Source organism: Carettochelys insculpta, chromosome 6 (genome assembly GCF_033958435.1).
Source record: "Carettochelys insculpta isolate YL-2023 chromosome 6, ASM3395843v1, whole genome shotgun sequence".
In the NCBI taxonomy this organism is placed as follows: Eukaryota; Metazoa; Chordata; order Testudines; family Carettochelyidae; genus Carettochelys; species Carettochelys insculpta.
The window spans coordinates 44,625,588-44,649,851 of NC_134142.1; the positions used below are offsets into that span (position 1 = coordinate 44,625,588).

The following is a 24,264-nucleotide window of genomic DNA, read 5'->3' on the forward strand; positions in this document are numbered from 1 at the left end:
GAGCCTTGGTTGTGGGAAGAGGGAGGAGTGGAGACAGGAAAAGGCAGAGTGAGGGTGGGATGCTCTCTGGGGATGGGATGGAATGGGGCATGAAGAGCATTGGGGGTGGGCAAGTGGGGCCTTGTGGGTAGGATAGACTGGAAGTGGAGCTTGGCGCAGCGCACCCCCAGGAAATCAGAAAGCCAGTGCCTCTGGTCCCCTTTACCATTTAATTATTATTATATATGATTATTAACATACAATTACATTACCATATACAAATATTTTACATAGTTAAATCTTGTTTGTTTCACTTAAGCTATAGTAACTCAGAGGGTAAAATTAACACATGCATAGTACATTAATATGTATATATAAGCTATCTGGCATCATTACTCTGAAATAAGTGAGGAAACTGAAGTGTTTGCTTGTCTCTTTAATCAACAGAAGTTGGTCCAATAAAAGATATTACCTCATCCACCGTGTTTCCCTCATAACTAAGAGTGACAGTTGGATTTATGAAATGAAGTGATCTGTTGAAATATAGCACATAGCAGTGTATGCAAAGTTTAGTTATTAAAACTAAAATAAATAGTTTTTATCAACTTAAAATAACAAATAGGTATTCTGTCTTAAATCTATTTCAGTGAGCTGTAACAAGAAAAATATAATTGTGCCATGAAGAAATAAAGCAGATTATTGGTGGGAACTAAACACTGATATTTGTAGCATGTGCTGATTATTGATCTAAATGGGGAAACAGCAGAATTATACTTTTCAAAAGAAAACGAATATTGTTTTTACACAAGAGATCATCAGCCTAAACAATTAATAAAGAAAGTAATTTTGAAATCAGTGACAAAAACAATTATAATAAAACATTCATACCATTTTACTGCATAAAAAGCACCCAATGGCACCTATTAAGTACAAATCCTAAAATACAGACAACATACAAAGTGAATTTATGGTATTTGGGAATGTTGTTAAGGTTGCCAGTTTTGCTTGGTGATCTCATAACATAATATAATCTTTATCTAAAGATTATTCTTTAATGTCTGGAGACTCCAGGACAGTCCTGGAGAGCTGGAAACTCTAGTTCTAGCTGTCTTCTCTGTGTAAAGATTTACCTGAACTTCAAATGGACCCCAGAGTGAAAAACAAAGGGGACTGAGAACGGTATAGAAATATATACATACACACACACGCATGTGTGTATGTATATAAAATTAAGAAATAGTAATATTATAGTTTCACAATACCACCTAACCATAGATATAAAATTAAATCTGTGGTAGAACTATTGCTATAGATACATAACACCGTTGTTAGTTAAGTTTAAAAAAGTATGGAAAGGTTAAGTCTCCCTCTGGTGGATGTTGTACAAAAATAATTTTCAACCATTTTGAGAGCGATGCCAACATTATAAACAAACATTTAAAATTAAAGTTCTAAAATAATAAGAAAATCGCAAAAACACACAACAAAGAAAGATAGAAAAATAATTAGAAATGACTAATTTATGAAGAGCTTCCAGATTTTACAAGCAACAAAAGTCTGCAAAAAGAGGATTCTAGATAAGCAATTGACAACCTCCTTCCATGGCAGCATTTCCCAAAGTGTAGTCCGCAGCCCAGTATCGGTCCTTGGAAAAAAAAATAGCAGTCCTTAGAAAATACACAAATTATCATGCACAATCCTATTATTTGGTACATTTCATATTTTCCCAGGTAATTAAGGTGATAACAATAAGTTAGGCACTTAAGTATTTTATATCAATATATATTATTATGTATTATTATTGTGACTAATAAACACTGAAAATTTCTTCATTCTTCATTTTTTATATGTTTATATTTTTGGGCTGCAAAAAAAGTACTAAGAAAAACATGTCTCAATTATACAAAGTTTGGGAAACCTGTTCCATGGGGTATGGGGGCAGGTGATAAGAACCTTCAAATGTTAACAATGTATTCAGCACAATTAAGAGATTTAATTTCTTATATATTTTTTACTCTCACAGGACCCCTGCCTCAGGCATTATTTAACTTAGTCCACTGTGAACCACTGAAGCCCTTAAAGTTCACATGTGGGCATGTGATCCTACTTACATGCTCAGCTACACCTCAGCTAAAGTGTTTTCATGTGGTGGGGCCTCAATGAGTCAGCAGTATGAATGGACTAGGACAAGGATCCTAAGTATCTGTCTTTAATTTATGACCAAATTCCATTTGTAGTTACCGGAGTAAAATGCAGTAAACCCAAGTATACACTAGTGCAAATAACAGCATATTTGAGCCCTCAATAGACAGAATGGACCTTATCTGTGTGGATAACACAGAGGTTCAGATAGTGACAGAGAAATAGCCCTGTTAGTCAGTATTCTATAAAAAAAGCAGTCATGAAGCACTTTAAAGGCTAACAAAATAATTTATTAGGTGATGAGCTTTGGTGGGACACACCCACTGTGGTCTGTCCCACCAAAGCTCATCACCTAATAAATTATTTTGTTAGTCTTTAAAGTGCTACATGACTGCTTTTTTGTTTTGACAGGGGTTCAGAGAATTTGAGTGTAACCCATACAGGGCCTGATCTAAATCAATGGCAGTACTACATCAGAAGAACCTCTGTGTGTAGCAGAATGGCAGATTCCATGTGCATGGGAAAAACCCTAGAGACCTTTTAGAACAAGAAGTCTTGTGGCACCTTATAGACTAACAGATACTTAGACCTTGTGTGTATATAACAGGATGGGAGGGTGTTTCTGCACCCTCCTTAGCCCTTGTTCAGAGAGTACTGCAAGGGGTCTCCTTCACGTAGTTATCAGTGAGATGTGGGTGCAGGGGCACCTTGCCCAGTTGTCTGTGGGCCAGTGGTGTGGGTGTAGGGAGTCCTCCATTCCCTCCTGGCTGTGGGTTGGAGATTTTGGTTCAGATTTTGGATACATATCCATTTGCAAGGGGTTACCCATATCCAGTTGTCTGGGGTTAATGGTACGGAGGCAGGGAGGTCCACACCCCATTTGTCTCTGGGGGGGGGTGTAGTTCCAGGCTGAAGGGAGTCCCCTGTGCTCAGTCAGCTGTCTGGAGGGTGGGGGTGGAGGTGCGGGGGCACGGATCCCTCCCGCCAAGTTGCGGCAGAAGGAGGTCAGAGGCCCCGGGCTAGGCAGCTGCACCCGCGGGACAGCAGGGCAGCGCGCTTCGCCGGCGGCCCCCTTCAGCCACACGCTCGCGCGCGGGACTCAGTTCGGCCGCGGCTGCCCAGGCGCTGTGCGCGTAGCGCGGGGGCGGAGCAACAGGGGGAGCCAGGGCCTGGCTTGCCTTCTCTCCTCCCCGCGGAGACCCCACGCCGGGGAAGGCGCAGCCCCGGCTCCCCGGCCGCGCCGCGCTCTCTGCCCCTTGACGTGGCACGGACTCTCCCATCAGCCATGTTGTCGCGTCGGCAGCGCGGGGTTGCTGGGTCCAGTGAGTGAGTGAGTGCGTCAGGCGGCGGCGCTGGGGCTGGACGACGGCAGGTGAGCGGGGCCGGGCTCGGGCTGCTTGATAGCAGGGAGGGCTGGGCAGCAAGTGGGCGTGGGAGCCTAGCACCCCGGCACCGTGGGTTGGGGGTGCAGGGTGCTAGAATCCCCCGGCCTTGGGCTGTGTGCGTTGTAGGGAGCTCGCCCTAGGTGCTATGAGGGTGTTTTCAGGGAGCCTCCGGGCTCAGTGGCTTGTATGTGGCGCAGGGAGACCTCAGTCACAGGAGCGTCCCTCCTCTCCACCCCAGTTGTCTCTGGCACGGAGGGTGTGTGTGGGCGGTGTAGTGCAGGGACCCCCCACTCCAGTTGTGTGTGTGTGTGTGTGTGTGTGAGAGAGAGAGAGAGAGAGAGAGTGAGGTGCAGGGAGCCTCCACACCAGTTGTCTGTGAATTTTGTGTGTGTGTGTGTCAGAGAGAGAGAGAGAGAGAGAGAGAGAGAGAGTGGGGTGCAGGGAGCCCCCATGCCAGGTGTGTGTGTGTGTGTGTGAGTGTGGGGGGGATACAGGGAGCCTCCATTCCAGTTGTCTGTGGGTTAACTGTGTGTATGTGTGAGGAGGGTGCAGGGAGCCTCCATTCCAGTTGTCTGTGGGTTAACTGTGTGTATGTGGGAGGAGGGTGCAGGGAGCCTCCATTCCAGGTGTGTGTGTGTTTGTGTCTGTCTGTCTAGTGCTGTGGTGCCAGCTGCTCCTGCTCCAGTTGTCAGTAAGTTGAGGAGTATGTGTGGAGGATGATGGGTTGGTGCTAGTTGTCTGTGGCTTGGAGGGTGTGGTGCAGTTGTCATGGGGTTGAGGGAAGCAAGGATCTCTCCCTTGGGTGTTAGTAGATGTGGGGGAAGCAGGGATTCCACTCCAATGCATGAGGTTTGGGAAGTGTAGGGAGTTAAAACTTGGTCACCACTGTTCCTTGTAAGCTGAGCACTTCAAGCAGCTGTCCAAGAAAGATTCAAGTGCCATCCAGTTGATTGGCAGGGCACCAACAGCTGCCCACAGTAGGCAGCATGTGCTCATAACAAAAGGTTCATAACAAAATTTATTCTACCCTTGGATGAAAAAAATTAGAGGGAACAGTGCCTGTCACCACCATGCTATGGGCTGGGATATGTGTTTAGAGAGAGATCATTGCATGCCCCCTTCCACTTGCCTGTGGTTTAGGGGACTCAGCCATGTCAGAGCTACGTCCTCTGGCTGGAATCTGAGATACCAGCTAAGCAAGAACATCAATCAGCTAGTTTTCTAATAAGTTACAGTGCCAGCTCTACAAAACTTGGATCAGGATTTTAAGAAGAGGTGCTTCTGTTCTGCTGATGCAGCGAAGGACAAGTTAAAGTGGTACAAGCCCCTACTGTACATGGTTGTATAGTAAACTCTGTTTTAACCAGCATTCTATCATCCAGAACTCTCAAATAAGCATAATTTTAACCATAAGTATATAGTAGGTATATTTCCCACAAGTACAGTATAGTAGAAGTAAATAAAAATAAATACAGCAAATATAGTATAAGTTTACAATGTACAATACTACAGTTGTTAGTAAATACTCTGCATACATTTTTGTTTGTTTCATATCTAATCCTGTTTTTCTTTAGTGTTATGCATTGCTAGGCATACCTCTCTCTTCTCCAACATATTCAAATATGCAGCAACCTCCTGATCCCAGGGTTGCCAGATATGAAATAGTTTACAGGTATAAAGGTGCTTATATTGGTATAGCTTATAACTGTTAACATTTCAGAAGTAAGATATAAGCACCTTTTACTGGCATTACTGTAGCCAGCCTGGGATATTTGAAGGGCCATAAGAGGTCCTAAATAACTACAGTTATAGCCGTACAAAAACTGCTTGTTGGTAAGCCCATATGTACCAAAAGTCTTCCCTTTAGAGAGGAGTAGCTTCTTTAGCTATTAAAATAAGTCCAAAAATGAGAGGGCACTTAGAAAGCAGGTCTGGAGTACCACTGTGTTCAAGCAGAAAGTAACTAACAAGAGGAGGATTAATGGAGGTTTTGCTTACTGTTTATTATTATCTGATTAAATTCCATTATTTTGGAAATTTACAGTTAATTCTGATCTGTGCCAACTATTTTCCCTAATTTAAACGTCTTGGAACAAATTTGTGTCTGACTGTGGGATGGCGTGAAGGTGCAGGGGCAGGGAAAAATAGAAACAAAATAACCGAACTAGAATTAAAGTTAACAACGACATAATAGGCTGATTAAAGCATGGTTTCTACAGTCTCACGCTTGTTAATTTAATTTTCTTTTAGAAGGAGTATGAAGTTCATTGTGTTGTTTTTATGATAGTGAAGTATGACTGCTGTCCCGCTAGGACTCTTGTAAATAAACAAGATGCGTGTCTCGTGGATGTTGGTAGTATTCAGGTGTTCTGCCCTTGTTTAGAACCGCGTCAGAGCAAATGTGGCCTGCCAAATTGCCACATCTGGCCCATGACCCAACTGATTTTCAGGTATCTAAAAGGGTGTCATAAGGAGGAGGGAGAAAACTTGTTCTTTTTGGCCTCTGAGGATAGAACAAGAGGCAATGGACTTAAACTGCAGCAAGGGAGGTTTAGGTTGGACATTAGGAAAAAGTTCCTAACTGTCAGGGTGGTCAAACAGTGGAATAAATTGCCAAGGGAGGTTGTGGAATCTCCATCACAGGAGATACTTAAGGACGGGTTAAATAGATGTCTATCAGGGATGATTTAGACAGTACTTGGTCCTGCCATTGGGGCAGGGGCTGGACTCGATGGCCTCTTGAGGTCCATTCCACTCCTAGTATTCTGTGATGCTTCCTCCAGGCACCCTGCCTGCCCCATCCCCATACACTGCTCAGAGCATCTCTCTGAGTGCCTTGAGCCCAGGGAAGAGAGGGAGGGGAGACTTTGTGCTCTGCTCTTGTCCCTGCCCCCAGCACAGTTTTACAGCCCTCAATGGCTAGTTTATGGCTAATGGGAGTTGCCTATTGCAGGACAGGCAGCACATGAAGTACCCCTTTCCTTTGTGGGATTGCAGCGTTCAGAGTCGCACATGGCTCCTGCCCGCAGCTGCTCTGAGTACCCTGTGAGGACCTGGAAGGCAGGGAACCTGTCTGAGGAACCTGCTGGTCTGCTGGTCAGGAGCCACTCAGTTATGCACCTCCTGGTCAGAGCCTGCCTCTGGAAACCCAGCCCTTTCCTCCCTCAACCCTCTGCCCCTGTCCTGCATCCCTGCCACTCCCAGACTTGCAACCCAGTGCCTTGCACCCCTCTTCCTGGTCACCATCTCTTCCCAGACCTTTCACCTCAATCACCTATCTCCAGTCACAACCCAAGTCTCTGCACCCGGTCATGCACTCCTGCCTCAGGTCACAACCCCCTCGCAGACTTGCACTCCATCCTACACCCCTCCTCCAGGTCAGAATCTTCTCCTGCAGCCATACCCCTTTCTGGACCCTCTACACCCTTTTACATCCCAGTGCCCTATCTCCCTCCTTTACCCAAAGTTCCTTCTAGATCCCCCAATCCCTTATTTCAAGCTCCCTTCTGCACCCAACCTCCACCCCAGACCCTGCACCTTCTTCATTAATATCATGGAAGAGTGCAGCCCTTGACCACTTACAAATTCTTGGAGTGGTCTGTGGGTTAAGGTGTGTGTGCATGTGCAGGGAGCGTGCAGGGAACCACCACCCCTGTCCACATCAAAAAGTATTGCCTACATCTGGTTTAGAAGGTTTTACTTTGAAATAAATTAATGAGCTTTTGAGAGAGGTTCAGAATAATATTTGAAGGCATTTGCAAGCATAGTAATAAAGAAGCAGATAGTAAAAGAATGTGTTTTCAAGAAAACATATTATTGCCTGTTTGCATCAATCAGCAAACTAACAGCTTGTTCCAGAATGACTGCTTAATAGCATATATTTTACAACTGTACAGTTATGGAGTATCTTTGTAAATATGATATAACAAATATTTTTGGTACATACCAGGTTAAGGTCCTAGAAAGTGCCCTGTAATCCCAATAAGACTACTTACTGGGGTAAGAGTAATTTAAAACAGTAAAGGTTTACTGAATTTAAGTCCTTCAAGTTTAGCATCTCTTTGTTTCATTGAGAAAGACATATGTATAACTACAATAACTCAACAGGAAAACATGTCTTAATGTGCTCTATCCTATTTCGGTAATTTAAAACTTGGTGCCTAAACCCAGTCACATCTTGCAAGGGGAGGAAAGGATGGAAGGAAAGGAGGGCGGAATTTGGCATGAACATGTTTCATGAACTTAACTCAGAGGCATATACCGTGCTCACACTACACAGCTGTGTCCACACAGCCCTGTCACTAAAATTCTACATGTGACGGCTGTTTGTTGGCACTTCTGCCAGTAAAATACTTCTGCCTTTCATAAATGGCTTTCGCTTTGATGTCAGAAGAGTGTACCTACCAGCAAGGCAGGGTTCACACTTGCACTTGCCACAGCAAAACTTGTTTCATTTGAGGGGTGGGGCAGAGGCAGAGAGATGATATTTAAGCACTCAGGAACAACAAAAGTTTCATTTGATCAATTGATCCACTGGTGTGGAGGGATGCAAAGGGGGCATGGTCATATGATTACTCCTACATGAATCCTCCCTTTGCAACCACTAGCCTGGAGGAAGGCCCTGCCTCTTCCTGCTGTCCCCCCGCTCTACCCTGGGCCCCTCGTTTTCCTGCCTCTGCTCCACCCTACCTCTTTCCACCCCCGCCACCCTTTTCCAGAAGTTCTCCTGAGTGATGAGCTCCAGGGAACTAGTGGTGGGAGCCTGGTTCTGATAATGGAGGTGGGTGGAGGTGTCTCCCTTCCCTCCCAGTCATCAACAGCGAGGGGAAGTGAAGAGACTCAGTCCCAGCCTGCTCTCAGCCATGTCATGCTGCTTCCTGCCACTAGTGAGTGTGGGGGGAAGTTCCATCCTTTCCCCCTTTTCCTAAGCAAAGTGGCTGAGAGTCAGGGGTGCTGAACGGGCTGGGGCTGTGTTTGCATATTTAGAGTTTGCCAGCTGGGGCTGGCTCTGCTTCCTGCTGTAGACGGTGAGTGCAGCTGGGAGGTGGGTGCTGACCCCTGCAGGCTGTGCCAGGCCCCCTGCTAGTTCGTGGGCTGCCCTCAGCCTTACAGCCCCCCCCAAAGCACGCAGCCTGGTGCAGCCATTTGGGAGCATCTGACCCTTTGTAGTCTACCCTGCCCCTGCATTGCCCTTTATTGAAAGTATAGACAAACTGTTAGAAATGTAACTTCATTTAAACTATTGCACGTTATGGGGCTTTGTATGCATGGATGCTGTTCATTTTTCTCCATCACCATGCAGTGTTTGCTTCCTGTAGAGTATGTAACTAGGTAAGAAGAGGAGCTGTGTATAGAGTTACTTCAAGGTAGGGGAGAAATGATGGGGAGAGAAGAATTTTTGAGAGATACCATGCAGAAAAAGAGAATTAGCTTTGAAATGCTGTGTCTTAGTTTCATATTTTTTTTTGAGTAGAGTTGAAATTGGTGGGCTATTTTTGCATTAGCACACAAGAATGGCAATGCTGTGTAGCTCAGTGATTCTCAGATGCCATTGCACTGTGGTCACCTTTTTGAAACAAAAATTACTATGCAGACCCAGGAGGGTGACCAAAGCCTTAGCCCACCCAAGGCGTGGGGGGCAAAGCCCAAGTCCCGCCACTCTGTGCAGGAAGGGCTCAAGACAAAGCCTAAGGACTTCAGCTTCAGGTGGTGGGGCTCAGGCTTGGATGCTGGGGAGTGGGGTCCAGGCTTCATCCCCAGCAAGTCTACTACCACCTCTGATGACTCCATTAAAACAGGGTCACGACCCATTTAGGGGCCTGACCCCCAGTGTGAGAACCTCTGCTTCACCCTAGTATCCTGCCTTCCAACAATGGCCAGTGCCAGATGTTTCAGAGGAATGAACAGAACAGGGCAATTATTGAATGAACCATCCCCCACTGTCCAGTCCCAGTATTTAGCAGTCAGTTCAGGGACATCCAGTGCATGGGGTGTTATGTTTTTGACCATCTTAGATAATCCTCCATGAACTTACCTGATTGTTTTCTGAACCCCAGTAATAGTCTTGGCATTCACAACATCCCTTAGCAATAATTACCTCCTGTTGATGGTACGCCTCCCTTTTGTTTGTTTTGAACCTGTTGTCTACTTCATTAGGTGACCCCAGATTCTTATATAATTTATTCCCAAACAAGTTTATGGGACTTTACTGTTTAGAACATACACTTCCCTAACCACGGTAGAACGGTGCATTATTGCATATTTGGGATGGGACCTGTCATGTGCTTGATTAGAAAAAGTTGATGTGTTATCTCTCTAAATATGTTTGTGCTCTTAGCACATTCCTTATGAACTTTTTTATCACAATAGAAAATATAAACCACTTGGTTAAAATTATCTATCTTGAACTGGCTAATGGAAAGTGACAAATCAAATCATTCCACTAAAAGTGAAATGAATCATTAAATCGCAAGGAATGTCATTAGTGGAGAGGCATAGGGCGGGCTACAAACCAGACATGACATTTTTTGTAAACAAGCCTTGTATCTTTTAAAATGTTTGCTCTGTATTGCTCTGCCCCCCAAGTTGTAACACTGTTTGATTGTTTTAGGGGATTTCTGAAAGCTCTTCTTTAAAAAATACATAACCTTCCATTATATGGTATTTTGTCATGATTTTAGCCAGTACACACTGCTTATAATTAAAGCTTTAGTTCCTGATTGTGATTCTTTTCTTTTAATGTATAATTCCCATATATCATATTGATTTATACTTTTTTATTTCAGAAATAAGAAAAGAAATTAACAATGACAACCTTCCTGGAATTCATTCAGCAGAATGAAGACAGAGATGGAGTTAGATTCAGCTGGAATGTTTGGCCTTCAAGTCGCCTTGAAGCCACAAGAATGGTAGTCCCAGTGGCTTCCCTGTTTACACCACTGAAAGAGCGTCCTGATTTGCCTCCCATTCAGTATGAGCCAGTTCTGTGCAGTAGGACCACCTGTCGTGCAGTTTTGAATCCATTATGGTAATAATAAATTATTTAGATAATATTTAAATTATTTTAATGTATATTTTATACACACACACACACTCTTAGCTTTTGAATTTTTTTTGTAGTGGTGGTTTGAAAATACTGCATCTCATGCATAAATTGTTCTTAAAATTTTACATATTCCAGGCACAAATGTGAGGCCCGAACCTGTAACCACTAAGAATTTCTGGATCCAGTTGATAGTTGTTTTGATGGAAGATATTCACAAGAATTAATCCAGTTAATTAAATTGATTTATGTTAACTTTTAGTTTGTATCAGATTATAAGAATCTGAAGTTTTTTTGTAACTGCAAGTCATATGGCATAGTTTTAATTTTTTATCTCTAGAAAATAAATAAGAAGAGGTGAGTTAGAGTAACAACTTTTCACCTTTTGTGTAGTTTGGTCCTTTGTGACTTACATTCTTTTTAAAATAATTTCATTATTGTCAGCTTGTTCTTACTACACCAGATGTTTGTTCATACCACATAATCATCTAGCTCAGTTTTATGTGATTCAGCAGCCACAGTTTGGGAGGCTTTGTCTACACTACAACCATTGGTCGACATAAGCTGTGTTAAGTCGATCTAATAATTTCTTTGTGTACATTGCGGAATCCCTTCTGCAGACTAAGTAGCCTGTACTCCCCCCTCTGCAAGAGTCATAGTGCTTGATTTGATGTAGGCGGGTCAGCATGGGAATATTGTTGATGCTGCTTTGTGGAGTTGGAATGAATTGGCCTGCAGGAGGTGAACCACAGTGCTCCACTGTGACCATTCTGGAGAGCATTTTCAAGTCCACTGCACATCAGCTAGGAACACGGGAAACAGCCACTACTCTGTTAAAGCCCCCGGATTTTTTGAATTTTTGTTTCCTGTTTATCAGTGGGGAGAGCTCGCCAGCCCATTTGATCATAGAGACTCAAGGCTACAAATGCGTTCCAGCATGGAGTACACAGGAGGAGGTGGATCTTATTACTGTGTGGGGAGAAGAGTTTGTGCAGGCAGAGCTTGGGTCCAGCAGAAGAAATGCTAACATCTATGCCAACATCATGTAGGGCATGGAGGAAAATGACTACAGGAGGGACACACGGCAGTGCCACATGAACATGAAGGAACTTACGCAAGCCTACCCAAAGACAGGGGAGGCAAACCATCATTCTGATTGTGCCTCATGTCGCTTTTATGAGGAGCTGCAGGCAATTCTTGGCAGTGACCCCACTGATCCTTCCAAATGCTCTGTTGATACCTCCAGGAGCCCTGGGCAATGTTGAGCAATAACAAAGGAGACGTTGAGGTGGAGGAGGAGGAGGAGGAGGAGAATGTCAGACAAGCAAGCAGAGACTTCATTCTCTCTGATAGCCAAGAACTATTTTTAACCCTGGAGCCCATCTCTTCACAGGACTAGTTGGTAGTGGAGTGTGCTGCTGGGGAAGGCATCTCTTTTGAGTACACATTTCCCATCAAACTGTAGGGGGTTACATGCTATTGTTATTTTTTGTTTAATCTGAACAAAAATGTAGGTGTAGTAGGTGTAGCTATGTAGAGGGCACACACTGAAAAAGACTGATTACGTGTACGGTGATGGACGGGGAAGCTTTCCTGAAGATACTTTGCAATCCTTTGCAGAAGGTTGGTGCCCTGTGGAGAATCAACATTTGTATCTGCATCTGCAGAAATGATCCATGGATACCTGTGGATATAAATTGTCTATCTTCAATTTACAGGGTTCTAGATACAAGATTTGTATCTGTATCCAAATCCACGGATATAGTTGTGAGTTCCTCCAGTTATAAAGCTGATATCTGTGAATTTGCAGGGCTCTACAGAAGATTTCTGGAAAGGGCTGTCTTATTTCGTCTTCCACAGGAGGGCACTTTCCTGCACTGCTTCACCATTAGCTCTGCTGGCATCATTGAATCATACCACATTGCAGCTTAAGGACCAGGTTTGTACCGAGACACTTGTAGCGTCTGATCTTGTGATGCCTCTGTTATCCTCAAGAGACTGATATTGCATAGGGTCACCAAGGGCAAATGGGGTCAGGGGAACATTTTCAATGATTAGCTCTTAAACTGTAAACAATTCAACAAGTAATCTGCCCCCCACTTGGTGAAAAGTGGGTCACAGAATCATGCGTTCCCAAGCGTGGTGGTGGTGTGGTTGGAAGGAATCGCCGTGAATAGCAAGCAGTGTTTTTAAAAAAAAAAAAAAGGGGGGGGGCATGGGGGGGAGAGAGGTGGTGGTGGTTTCTCGTTTTTCTCTTTCCCCACTGACTCCATGCTGCTTTTGTAACACACTACTTGGGGTACTATACACCGGTGCCTCTCCTCAAGCACCATCCAGCTTGCTAGCAGAAAAGGGGCTTTTTTCATGTTCCAATTTCTGATCACAAGGCTGTCTTCACAAAAGCAGCAGAAAAAGTCCTCTTGCCCATGCCTTGTGGTTTTACTCACCATGGCTGGAGCAGCAAACCAACTCCTTCAATAACCAGTGGGCATGATTACATTGTGCTTGCAGTGAAGTGTATTGAGTGATATTTTATTGATTTAAAAAAAATTAACAGTGCACCAGAAACAATGTATGAATTGTCACTGTGAAGTGTGTCACATTTCTTGAAGCTGAAACCTTATCTATTGGTGCGTCCTTCACACCAGGACAGAGACTTTCCCAGGTTAGAAGGTACACAAAGAAGACCCAAGAGGACATGTTCACCAAGTTAATGAGTTCTTCCAACAGTGACAAGATGGAGCTCAGAATGTGAAGGATTAATCTCTGAGAATATGGACATGGACAGGAGAGCATGCAGGGAACAAGAGCAAGTAACTCAGGATGAAATTCTGTGGATTATGAAGAAACATTCAGACATGTTGAGACTGATGTTCAAGAAAGGCAACTGGCTGCTGAAAACTCTCTGCATCCTATGCGGAATCTAATGCCATCATTTTCCATTTCTACGTCCTCCTCCCAAAGAAGTCCTCTGAGGCAGGGAAGTTCAGTATCACTTGCACTCAACTCCAGGCCGCAGTACAAGGCACCCATTCTCACACCTTTAATTGTAATTCCCATGCATCTGTAAGCAAGCTTTCCTTGCTTCTCCCCCAGAATATTACGAGCCCTTCTGCTGCAGGTTATTTTACTTTGTGATCTCTGTGTGTGTGTTTGCATAATAAAACTTAATAGAGTGAGGGGGAAAAAAGGCTCTTTATTCATTCAACACAGGGTGGTTGGTGGGGGCAGAGTTTACAGGGGAGAAAATGCAATAGAGGGGACATCCTGGTTAGGAACAACACAGCTAAGTGTAACATTACTCTGACTTGTTGCTGAAACTGGTTTTCAAAGCTTCATAGAGATGCAGTTCCCTTGGTATGCTTTTCTTATTGACCTAGTGTTTGGCTGCTCAGAATTAGCTACCAGGAAGGTAGGAGGGAGGTAGTTGCCTCACAGGGGGCTAACACCATGTTCCCATAGCCACCTGCACCAATATATTTTGGTCCCCTAAGGCATTGCAAGCCCCAGCCAAAATTCCACTTGGCTATGTGCACTGTGGGATAGCTATCCCCAGTGCAGTGCTCTATCCATTGATGGAAACCCTGGTACTGAGCATGCACTCTGCTGACACAATGAGCATAATGTGAACATGCTGGACCGACTTGCTTAAATTAGAGGCTCGATGATTACTTACATAAAGTCAGCTTAAACGTATAGTGTAAAATGACTAAAGGGTGGATTTTAAAAGCTGAAAGATGTGTCAGGATAGAAGTCTTGGTATTATGTTCCAAAGCTGGAACAGAACTTATAGCTGAAGTCAGGCTTTCACTAACCTTATATAAATTTCATTCAAGGTTTTTTACATGTAAACTAAAACATGGCTAAACAAAATTTGTAAACAAAGGGTCAAAGCCTCAGCTAATATGAAGCCTCATTCTCTTTATGTTTTCACATAAAAACTCAGTATCTGTTGGGAAGAGAGGCAAAGTCAAATACAAATGGTTGGGATCAATTCAGGGATATGTGGCAACATTTTTTGGCCTGTGTTACAGAGGAGGTTAGATTAAACAGTCTGCTCATTCCTTTTGGCATTAAAAGATGAGTTGGCACAGTTTCTGTATATAGATGAAGCTCTAAGCTGCTGAGAATCTGCCCTTGCTGTTGGGGATCCTTGGATAAATCTTCTTGTTTTCCTAAACAGTGTATCAGGGCATTAATTTCACTCTTCGCCACCCGCTGTTACTGAAGAAGTCTTTCTGAATATAAGTTTTCCCTTTTATCATGTGATCTCCTTTTGTCTGGATGATTATTATTGTTATTTATTATATTTGAATTAAAGTAATGTCAATAGGCCTGTGTCCATTGTTCTAGTCATGCTACATACATATAGTAAGAGAGAGTCCCTGAATCCAAGAGCTAGCATATAACTGGACAATGTAGATGGAGGGTCAGAGAAAGGAACTATTACATTTCCCATTTTACAGGCCAAGAACTGAGATGCAAACTTACATGAAATCACTCTGGAAGTCTGTGTTAGAGCTGGGGACTGACGCTGTCCTCCTGTATCCCAGTCCAGTGTCTTAACTATAAGACCATCTTTCCTCTCAAATAGCCAGGATACTATTTTAATTACATTAGTGGATTGCTGCTGAAATAATTATTAAGTTACACATTCTTTATTATTAGTAACAGAGAGGTAGCCTTTTTAGTTTGTGTTCTAACAAAACAAACCACTAGTCATGTAGCACTTTAAAGACAAACAAAATAATTTATGAGGTGATGAGCTTTCGTGGGGCAGACCCACTGAATCAGATTCTTTATTATGAATTTACAGCAAGTATCATTTAGGAGAAGATGCATGGTGAGGGCAGAATTCTTGTTTTAAGGGCAAACATCTTTGATAATTAGGAAGAAGGGCATGATAAACAGATAAAGGGTGAATCTATGCTGTACACACAACAGATTTATTTAGTGTCAAAGGTACTTGGTGAAATAAAATATACATTAATTTTTCTAATTTTATTTTTAATAGCCAAGTGGATTATCGAGCAAAACTCTGGGCTTGCAATTTTTGTTATCAAAGAAATCAGGTAAGAAAATGACACATTCAGACTATAGAATGACCTTTTATAGGAGGAAAATAAAATTCATCATTGCTAAAATTATACTTGGGAATTGGAATTAAAAACAGGGTGCTAAAGATGTGGATGTTTGCCCATTCTGAGACACCAGGCTCAAAACTGCTTTTTGCAGAAGTGGTAGTAGCTGTTTTTTTACAGAAGAAAATAACATGCAGATATTTATTTTTCAATGTTTTTCTGTTACTTGTAATTTCAAAATGTGTACTTAATGTTTCTGTTTTTAAATTTTGCTTTTGCAGTTTCCTCCTACTTATGCTGGTATATCAGAGATGAACCAGCCAGCAGAACTCTTACCTCAGTTTTCTAGTATTGAATATGTTGTACAGGTAAAAAACCACCAAATAAAATCTTTGACCTTAAATTAGATTAAAGCTAGCTATGTAGAATATGGGTCATTTACCTTTGTATTGATTTAATAGTGATTACACTGCAGCGAGTAAGCTACATGTTTTCAATTGTAGGCTTCAATCAGTATTGTTCACTGGAAATGGAGTGAACTATTTTCAGTTATAATGACTGTAATAAAATTATAGGAACAATAAATAATTTTTAAGGGCAGTACAAAAGAGGGAAGTTCCGTATGTTCTAGTGATTTAAGCTTCTGTTAAACTATGTTTCTTCATGAGTTCAGTTCACTTGTTCTTGACTTGTAGACATCATTTTATTGCTGCTTTCCAACATAATTTGGAACAAGTTTTAGTGAATGGTTTGTCTTTTAAAGTGAAGATTGAATCTGAATAATCATGGGTTGATATTGGAAGGAGTTTAGTTCTAGGAGAAGGTGAGCAGTGAATTGGCAAGTTTACAGATAACTGTCCTTGGCCAATCAGTTCATATAATTTGGATTTTCTGATTTAATTGTAATACGGACAGAACCTGGTTGTTAATGGGTGGAATTGAATCCGGGACCTTGGATGCCTAGCGTGTGAACCTCTACCGCATGAGAGTTAAAAGTTAGTTCATTTGGACTAGAGTGCTTGATGTGTGCTCAGTTGTTTTAAGAGGATTGTGTTGTTGGGTTTATCGTGGAGGCTGTGTTGTGCTGACTTGGTTAAATCTTAATATTGGAATAGCCACCAGCTTTTGGGAATGGCACCGCATTCTTTGCAGTTTGGCCCTAATTAGTATCCCCATCTGGTGGCTTGGAACCTCAGTCACACTTGCTGTAGTAGACTCATCAATCTCAAGCTAGGCTAGGTGCCATTGGAGAGGGAAAGAATGCCATACCAAGCAGGCACAAGTTACTAATATTTCCTCATGTAAGGGCACAAGTTACTAATATTTCCTCATGTAAGGGCATGGCAGCATCTGGTAGGGATTAATAGAGGAAAAGATCTAGGCAGCTAGAAACTGCAGGAAAATAAGATTAATTAGCCTGGAAAAGGATAGAGTTAGAGGGGACTTCGGTGAGGCATACAAATTAAGATGGTAATGTTAAAATTTGTCAGCCACTCCTTTTGTTTAGTGATGTAATACTAGATAAAAGGCAACACTTGCTGGAATTAGAGAGGAATAAATTTAGAAAGAATGAAGGGAAATGGAAATTTATAGAATCAAACTGGATTGAAATGTCATGGAGGATTAGAAATTCTATACCGTGCTGAATTTTTTTTTCAGTCTGGATAAAATTAATGGCCGCTAATGTCACTTTGGATAATACTTCTTTTAATCTTTTAAGTTTAATAACATTATTCCATGAATCAAAATTATCTGTTTAGGCCTGGAAGGAGTGGTTTACTTCTATAGTCAGCACCACACTTCTGGGTAGAGTTAATTATGGTAATGAATTCTCTCTTTTGTTCAACATTAGATACTGGCCACTGCCTTGGGTGGGTTGCCAGTTGGATAGAGCATTGGTCTGAGCGAGTATGGCAGATTGTACATTTACTAAAATTAAAATAACTTGAACAATTTTTTTGCAATGTAATTATTTTGTATGAAACATATATGCACATGCTACAGAATATGCTTTTTCACTCCATTATTTTTTCTTAAAGCGTGGTCCTCAGATGCCTTTGATATTTCTTTATGTTGTGGACACATGCATGGAAGATGAAGACTTGCAAGCCCTGAAGGAATCCATGCAAATGTCATTAAGTCTCTTACCACCAACTGCTTTGGTAGGTCTTATTACATTTGGAAGAATGGTGCAGGTCCATGAACTTGGTTGTGAAGGAATTTCAAAAAGCTATGTCTTCAGAGGCACAAAGGACCTATCTGCAAAACAACTTCAGGTAATAGGCTAAATAAATAATTAAATTATATTAAATTAAAACCCCTGGAAATTATCATAGTATCATCAAATTATGTATACACACGCCCACACTTTTTTTTTTTTTTTTGAAACAGGAAATGTTGGGGCTTACAAAAGTATCAGTTTCACAAGTAGGCCGGGGTCCTCAGGTACAGCAGCCACCACCTTCTAACAGGTATTGTTATTTTCTAAATAATATGTTTGCTAAGCTGCTTTATCAAAAATAACTTTACTTTTATTTTTTTTTTCTTGTCTGATTGATGCAGCTAGAGGGTCACGCACTTTGTTGCTCTAGTAGGTTGAAAGCTGGGGATTATACTAGTTTTTGACTGCTTTCAGGTTTAAGGACCATCTGGGAAGGTGTCTGGGGAGCAGAATCTTAGCTTGTCTGTCATTCCAGATGGTAAATATAGCTTTACAACCCTGAAGCTGGAAGGGTTGTGACCATAATGATTTTCCTATTAGGAAAGAAAGGGAAAAGTTTGTCTTAGATGAAATTTTCCATACAATCGTAGTCATTCTGAAGGGGTTTGTAATAGTCTAATTGCTTTAACCATTCCAAAGGATAACAGCAAGGCCTAACATAGTACCATTTGTAATGTAGATGGGATCTTAGGGCATGTCTACACTTCTGGGAAGATCGACCAATCAGGGTTGATTTTCCGGAGTTCAATTTTGTGCGTCTGGTAGAGAGAATTGATCTGTCTGGGGTTGGCAGTCGACCCCTGTATACCTTGCTATTGCTAGGAGTAAGGGAGGTCAATGGAAGAACTGCTCCCCTCGACCTCCCTTAGTGACGACAGTCAGGTAAGTCGATTTCAGAAACATTGATTCTAGCTACACAGTTGTCGTAGCTAGAATTGAGTACCTGAAACCAACTGTACTGCCAAGAGTAGACCTGGCATTAGGCTGTAAAGAGGATATAGAAGAATTAGAGTAAAAGGAAACGGGAGTCCTCAGCTAAGTATGCATTGATTCACCCTTCAGGAAGATTTTTGTGGGGAGCAATAGCTCAGTGGTTTGAACACTGGCCTGCTAAACCCAGGGTTGTGAGTTCAGTTCTTGAGGAGGCCATGTAGGTGTCTGGGGCAAATAGATTAAAATAAAATTTTGTCGGGTGGTGCTTGGTCCTGCTGTGAGTGCAGGGGTCTGAACTCAATGACCTTCCAAAGTCCCTTGCAGCTCTATGAGAGAGGTTTATTTTTCTAAAAGTTCCCTGTCTGCAAGGATAGTTTGCTTACAGGCATCAGTATTTGTGACATTTTTGCTATTTCCATCGCTTTTGACATGTTTATCATGACTTCTTCCAAAGATGCATTTTAACAAATTTACTATGCCCCGATACATTTCAGAATACAAAGAAGAGTCATTTCTATCTTCCTGTGTATATAAATATATCCAACATTTTAAAACATGTCAACAGAAGTGTTTATCCAAATATATTATGATCTTTCATTCTCTTAGGTTTGATGATAGGCAAAAAGGCTATTTGCTAAATAATCCATTGGGATTTAGATTCGTAGACAATTGTGAAAATTTAGCTCCTTAACATTTTCATTTTGTCTTCTCTTCAAGATTATCTTCTTCCCTTTAGTCTCCACCTCAAATTTCCCCCATGACCTCATGTGTTTTTCGTGTAGTTCCTTCTGTACCCTGGCATTGTTTTTAGGTCAACAGGTTGCCTTGCTACAGTGCTCCAAGTGGAGCTTATGCTTTCCTCAGGTTGAATGTGCTGTGTGTGTTGTGTTGTGTTGTATGTCCAGACTTTGCTAGAGTGCTGAGTAAGAGATTGTGCTCTGAACACAGATTTGTGACCTTTGGCATTACAAGCTAACATGTTGCTAATGAATTACTAGTCCTGATTATTTTTAAAAGGTCATACAGCAAGAGAATCCTGACGCTAACAAAATGCTATTTATCTGTTTTCAGATTCCTACAGCCAGTGCAGAAAATTGATATGAATCTCACTGATCTATTGGGTGAACTGCAACGGGATCCTTGGCCTGTTCCTCAAGGAAAAAGACCTTTGCGTTCCTCTGGTGTGGCTCTTTCTATAGCTGTGGGACTCCTTGAGGTAATAATACTACACAAAGTTGTTTTAAAGTTACTAGATCACTTTCCTACATAAAATTTCTATGGCTGATACTGCGATAACACATACACAATAACAATCGTAGAGGGACATAACAGTCTCTGTAGCTCATGTATGTTACTCTTCTGTTCAGATTCAGAAAAACATAGGAAATTTATTTAGTTTTCTTCTGTTTAGTCTGAGTAAATGCGTTCATCTCATTCTGTTTTTATATTCCACACAATTATGGTACTACTCTATGCTTTGTTGTTTAGTGATTTTTTGCCTTTTAATCTAGATTAAAGGAAGTCCACTAATCTTGGATTACTGTATTAACTTAATATTTATATTGTTCCCAAAAGAGTGCAAGGCACTCTAAGAAGCAAGAATAGTCTCTTGGTCAAAGAGCTAAGAATCTATATTGAAAGTGTATTAATTAAAGATGAAGAAGGAAATAGGATGCAATCCAAGATTTTTTAAAATACAGTTTTCTTAGTTCTTGCCTAATTTATACATATTTGGCAAGTTTTTAAAAAAAGAAAAGAGTTGAGTGAGTGTCTTGTTTATTCATACTTACTGAACAAGTTTAGGGGAACTTTTATGTTTCCGTCTATGATAAAAATCCATTTTTGAGATTAGTCTTTTTCGGCATTTCCAAAACTCAGGGTGTTAACTTTTATCATTCGTCAGTAAAGATGTATTGACACCAAGTTGAACAAACTTGAATTTAAAAAGAAATGAATTCAGTGCTCGTGAAAATTGCCAGGTTGGTGGCTAAGGTGACCAAAGTGCTCTGTTTAGGCACAGAAGAGGTTAAGTTTTGGGGAACAAACTGCAAGCTCCCTCTTGCTTTTCTGCCACTTCCAGAAGCGTCCACCTCCGCGAGAGAGAGAAACTGGTTCCGGCTTCATGCTCAGTCAGTTGTCTGCCGGGACTGCTAGTTGTGTGGTGAATACCTCTCAAATAGAAACTATCTATTTGTTTTCTAGACGCAAGTTTTATAGAAACACAAAAGTCAACTGAAAAAAATCTATTTAGAACAATTGTGCAAATGTCTGTTTGCCCCTACATTACATTTTTATCTCCCAAAACACTTGAATGAAAAGAGGATGTTTTGTATGAAGATTCCATTTGTTTCTGTGGCTTATTTTCTTCATTGTCATTATTATATGATGACAGCCTGTTCAGTAACAAGTTAACATAATGACACAGAGAGGAGAGTTGTGGTGTTAGAATAAAGAAGTAGGTAAAATCTTTACTTTTAAGATAGTTTCCTCTCCCCCAATCAACTATGCCTAGTAATAACTAATAGGGAAAGGGAAATACCCAGAATACAATAGATCAGGTCCTCAATTTGTGTACATTATTTTAGCTTGGTCGAAGTCAGTAGAATGGTGACTTACTGACGATCTGAGCTCAGATATATGCCAAACTGTCTTAAAAGTAAAAAAACAATAATTTTATTGAGGTAAAAACACTGTTTTAAATTGACTACTTGGGATTTTGAAAATTTAATTATAATTGTTCACTCAGTAAAAGAAATTTAATAGACACAAATTCATAGTTGTTTCTGCTATTAATATCATGTGATAACTGTTTATAGCAAAAAGAGTTGCTCTCTGAGTTTTTCTTTCTGTCCCATAGTGTACTTTCCCTAACACTGGTGCACATATTATGATGTTCATTGGAGGACCAGGCACTCAGGGGCCTGGGATGGTTGTAGGGGATGAACTGAAGTTACCTATAAGATCATGGCACGACATTGAAAAAGACAATGCCAAATATGTTAAAAAGGCTACTAAGGTAAGACATACCAATAGATGTGAAGAGAGATTACATTTTTTTATTTGACAGATGATTAGAATAAGACATTTGATATTAGTATGTGTATAAAGTGCTATAGAACCTACATACATTGTTGTTGTTGTTGATGAACCTTCCTTGAATTACTACATATCTTTCAAAATTTCATAATGATTTTCAGTACATTGAGTGAGATTCTGGTTCAACTCCAATTGAAGTTACTGGGAGTATTTCCACTGACATCAATACGAGCTGGATGCACAGTGAGCTAGAACAGTAGCATTGATTTTTAAGTAGAATGCCTCCTTGTTCAGCCTACGATAAGTTATCTTTTAAGCTAGCTGGGAAAAGTAGGTCTACAATTTCTAATCATCATTCCCTTTCTTGTCTAGGTTTTATTTAAAAAAACAAAGACAAAAAAAGCCTCTAGCCAATATTAGAGTAGAGCATGGGTACAATCTATTGTAAAAAATTCTAAGAGATTGTTTTAATGATAAGATGCAGAGAGTTCAGTTTGCATATTGTTATAAATGCATTTTTATTTTGTATTTAGCATTTTGAAGCTCTGGCTAATCGTGCTGCTACTAATGGTCATGTTATTGACATATATGCGTGTGCGCTAGATCAGACTGGTCTTCTGGAAATGAAGTGCTGTCCCAACTATACTGGGTATGTGCCTAACTTGTGTGAAGTAGTGTGTGAAGGTGCAGTTTCTTTTTAAAATATTTAAACTAGAGTGTTCATTAACAAACAGAAGTAGCAGTGCCTTTGTTTAGTTCTGAATGGCAGAAGAGAACATCAAGAGTCCATGTCTGTATACTGTGATTGTGAGTAGGTGGCAATATGGACCTAAATTGTTGAAAGCCTAAGTATTTATAACCCTAATTTTCAGCTGAATTATGAGGTTGTTTACTCTACTCTAGTTAATGTTAACATTAAATATTTTGGGGCCTAAATAGCATGAATGTCCTTTAAAATGTTCAGCCCGTGTGCTGTTCCCAAATAGTCTATTTTTCCTGTCCATGTAAGTATATTTCAGTAATACTAAGGCACCCAACTTTTTCACAGTAATTTTTTTATTTCAGACACATTTTGCCCTTGAATTGAGGGGGAAACCTTACTTCTCTTTAAGTAATATTTCAGCGTCTGAATCTTTTTAACATGTGTAACTTGCTGCATGATATACTGAGTTTAGTGTGTTTTTGAGTTCCCTGAAAATATTCTTTTTTTGTACTGAAATTGGATAATAAACCAAGATTTTTCAGAACAGTGTGTTAGGTCTTGTATTGTCCCTAGTCTGGCTTCCTATCCTCTTAGTCTGCTGAAACTACTTTCGTTAACATTTCACAGAGCCCTCTTATTAGCCAGATTTTCAGGTCTTCACTCCTTCCTTATCATCCCTGACCTTTATGGTGCCATGCACTGTGGGTCAAACCCTACGTGAGTGTATAGCCTGCCTTCACCTGTCATATTATTGCCATCTCCTGATTCTTCTCCTCCTTTGGCTCTTCTAAGTGTTTTTTTGGGGGCAAGGATAGAGGAGGAGCGGGCTGTTGTCTGTCTTCTCTTTCTCACTGCCCATAGGGGTATCAGAGATCTGTTCTTGGATACTTCACCTTTTTGCTTACCATTTCTCTTGGCAGTCTGATTCACTCATTCTGTTGTAGCTATAGTTCTGTGTTGATGAATCTCAGATTCCTCATTCCTGACTTGTCCCCATTCAGTCGGTCAAGTCCCTGACATCAGCTGGATGACAATACTAGTAAAGCTTACCATGGCCAAAACAATTGTCTCACTGCTGCTAGCACCCTCAACTTTTCTGTCATGCAGAGCCATAGAATGGGGTAAGTCTTCGACTTCTCTGTCTGCAATGCCCTTCACATGTGCAAATCCTGTCACTTCTTCCTGTACAAGTTTTTTAAGATCCACCCTTTCTTTCAGTCCCCATGATTAAAATTCCCTTAGGCTTTCATAATTTTCTATCTTGATTACTGTAGCACGGGGGTGCGACTAGGGGGCATGCAGGACATGTACATGCGGACCCATGGCCAGAGGGGTTGGTAATCCAGAGCTCTCCTGCAGGCTGCCATGCTAAGAAGCAGGCATCCAGGCTGGTGAAAGGGGCTGGCTGGGGATGCGCCCTTCCCCCAGTTGGGGCTGTCCCAACAGTTAGACACCCCTCACCCCCGTACGCTGGGGGCAGGCAGCAACCATGAGTCCTCAGAACTCTGGGGCGCTTTCCCAACTATCAGGGAGTGAGGGCGAATTGCACGTCCTGTGCTCCAGGCTCTCACTCTAACAAAATACATAAGAGTTGCTACTGACTTACAAATCCAGATGCCAAAAGCACCTTGGAGAACAAAATAAATGATATTGTTAAAGTATCGTGCATCTCAAGAGTGTAACTAGCAGTGCGGAGTGAATGGTGAGGGGTAAATATTGCCTGCTCTCTAAAGTGAGTGCTT

The 24,264-nt window shown here is 41.4% G+C and overlaps 1 protein-coding gene across 1 annotated transcript in view; it reads left to right on the forward strand.

Annotated features, from left to right (window-relative positions):
• Positions 1-3,101: 3,101 nt before the first annotated feature.
• The window catches only part of SEC23A (SEC23 homolog A, COPII coat complex component), a 51,902-nt gene continuing 30,739 nt past the window's right edge, over positions 3,102-24,264 (forward strand). The window contains exons 1-9 of the mRNA XM_074996827.1: positions 3,102-3,493; positions 10,292-10,533; positions 15,563-15,620; positions 15,911-15,997; positions 17,669-17,905; positions 18,021-18,100; positions 19,855-19,999; positions 21,641-21,799; positions 22,353-22,468. Coding sequence (XP_074852928.1) covers positions 10,313-10,533; positions 15,563-15,620; positions 15,911-15,997; positions 17,669-17,905; positions 18,021-18,100; positions 19,855-19,999; positions 21,641-21,799; positions 22,353-22,468 — 1,103 coding nt within the window. The 5' untranslated portion in view covers positions 3,102-3,493; positions 10,292-10,312. The remainder of the gene's footprint in view (positions 3,494-10,291; positions 10,534-15,562; positions 15,621-15,910; positions 15,998-17,668; positions 17,906-18,020; positions 18,101-19,854; positions 20,000-21,640; positions 21,800-22,352; positions 22,469-24,264) is intronic.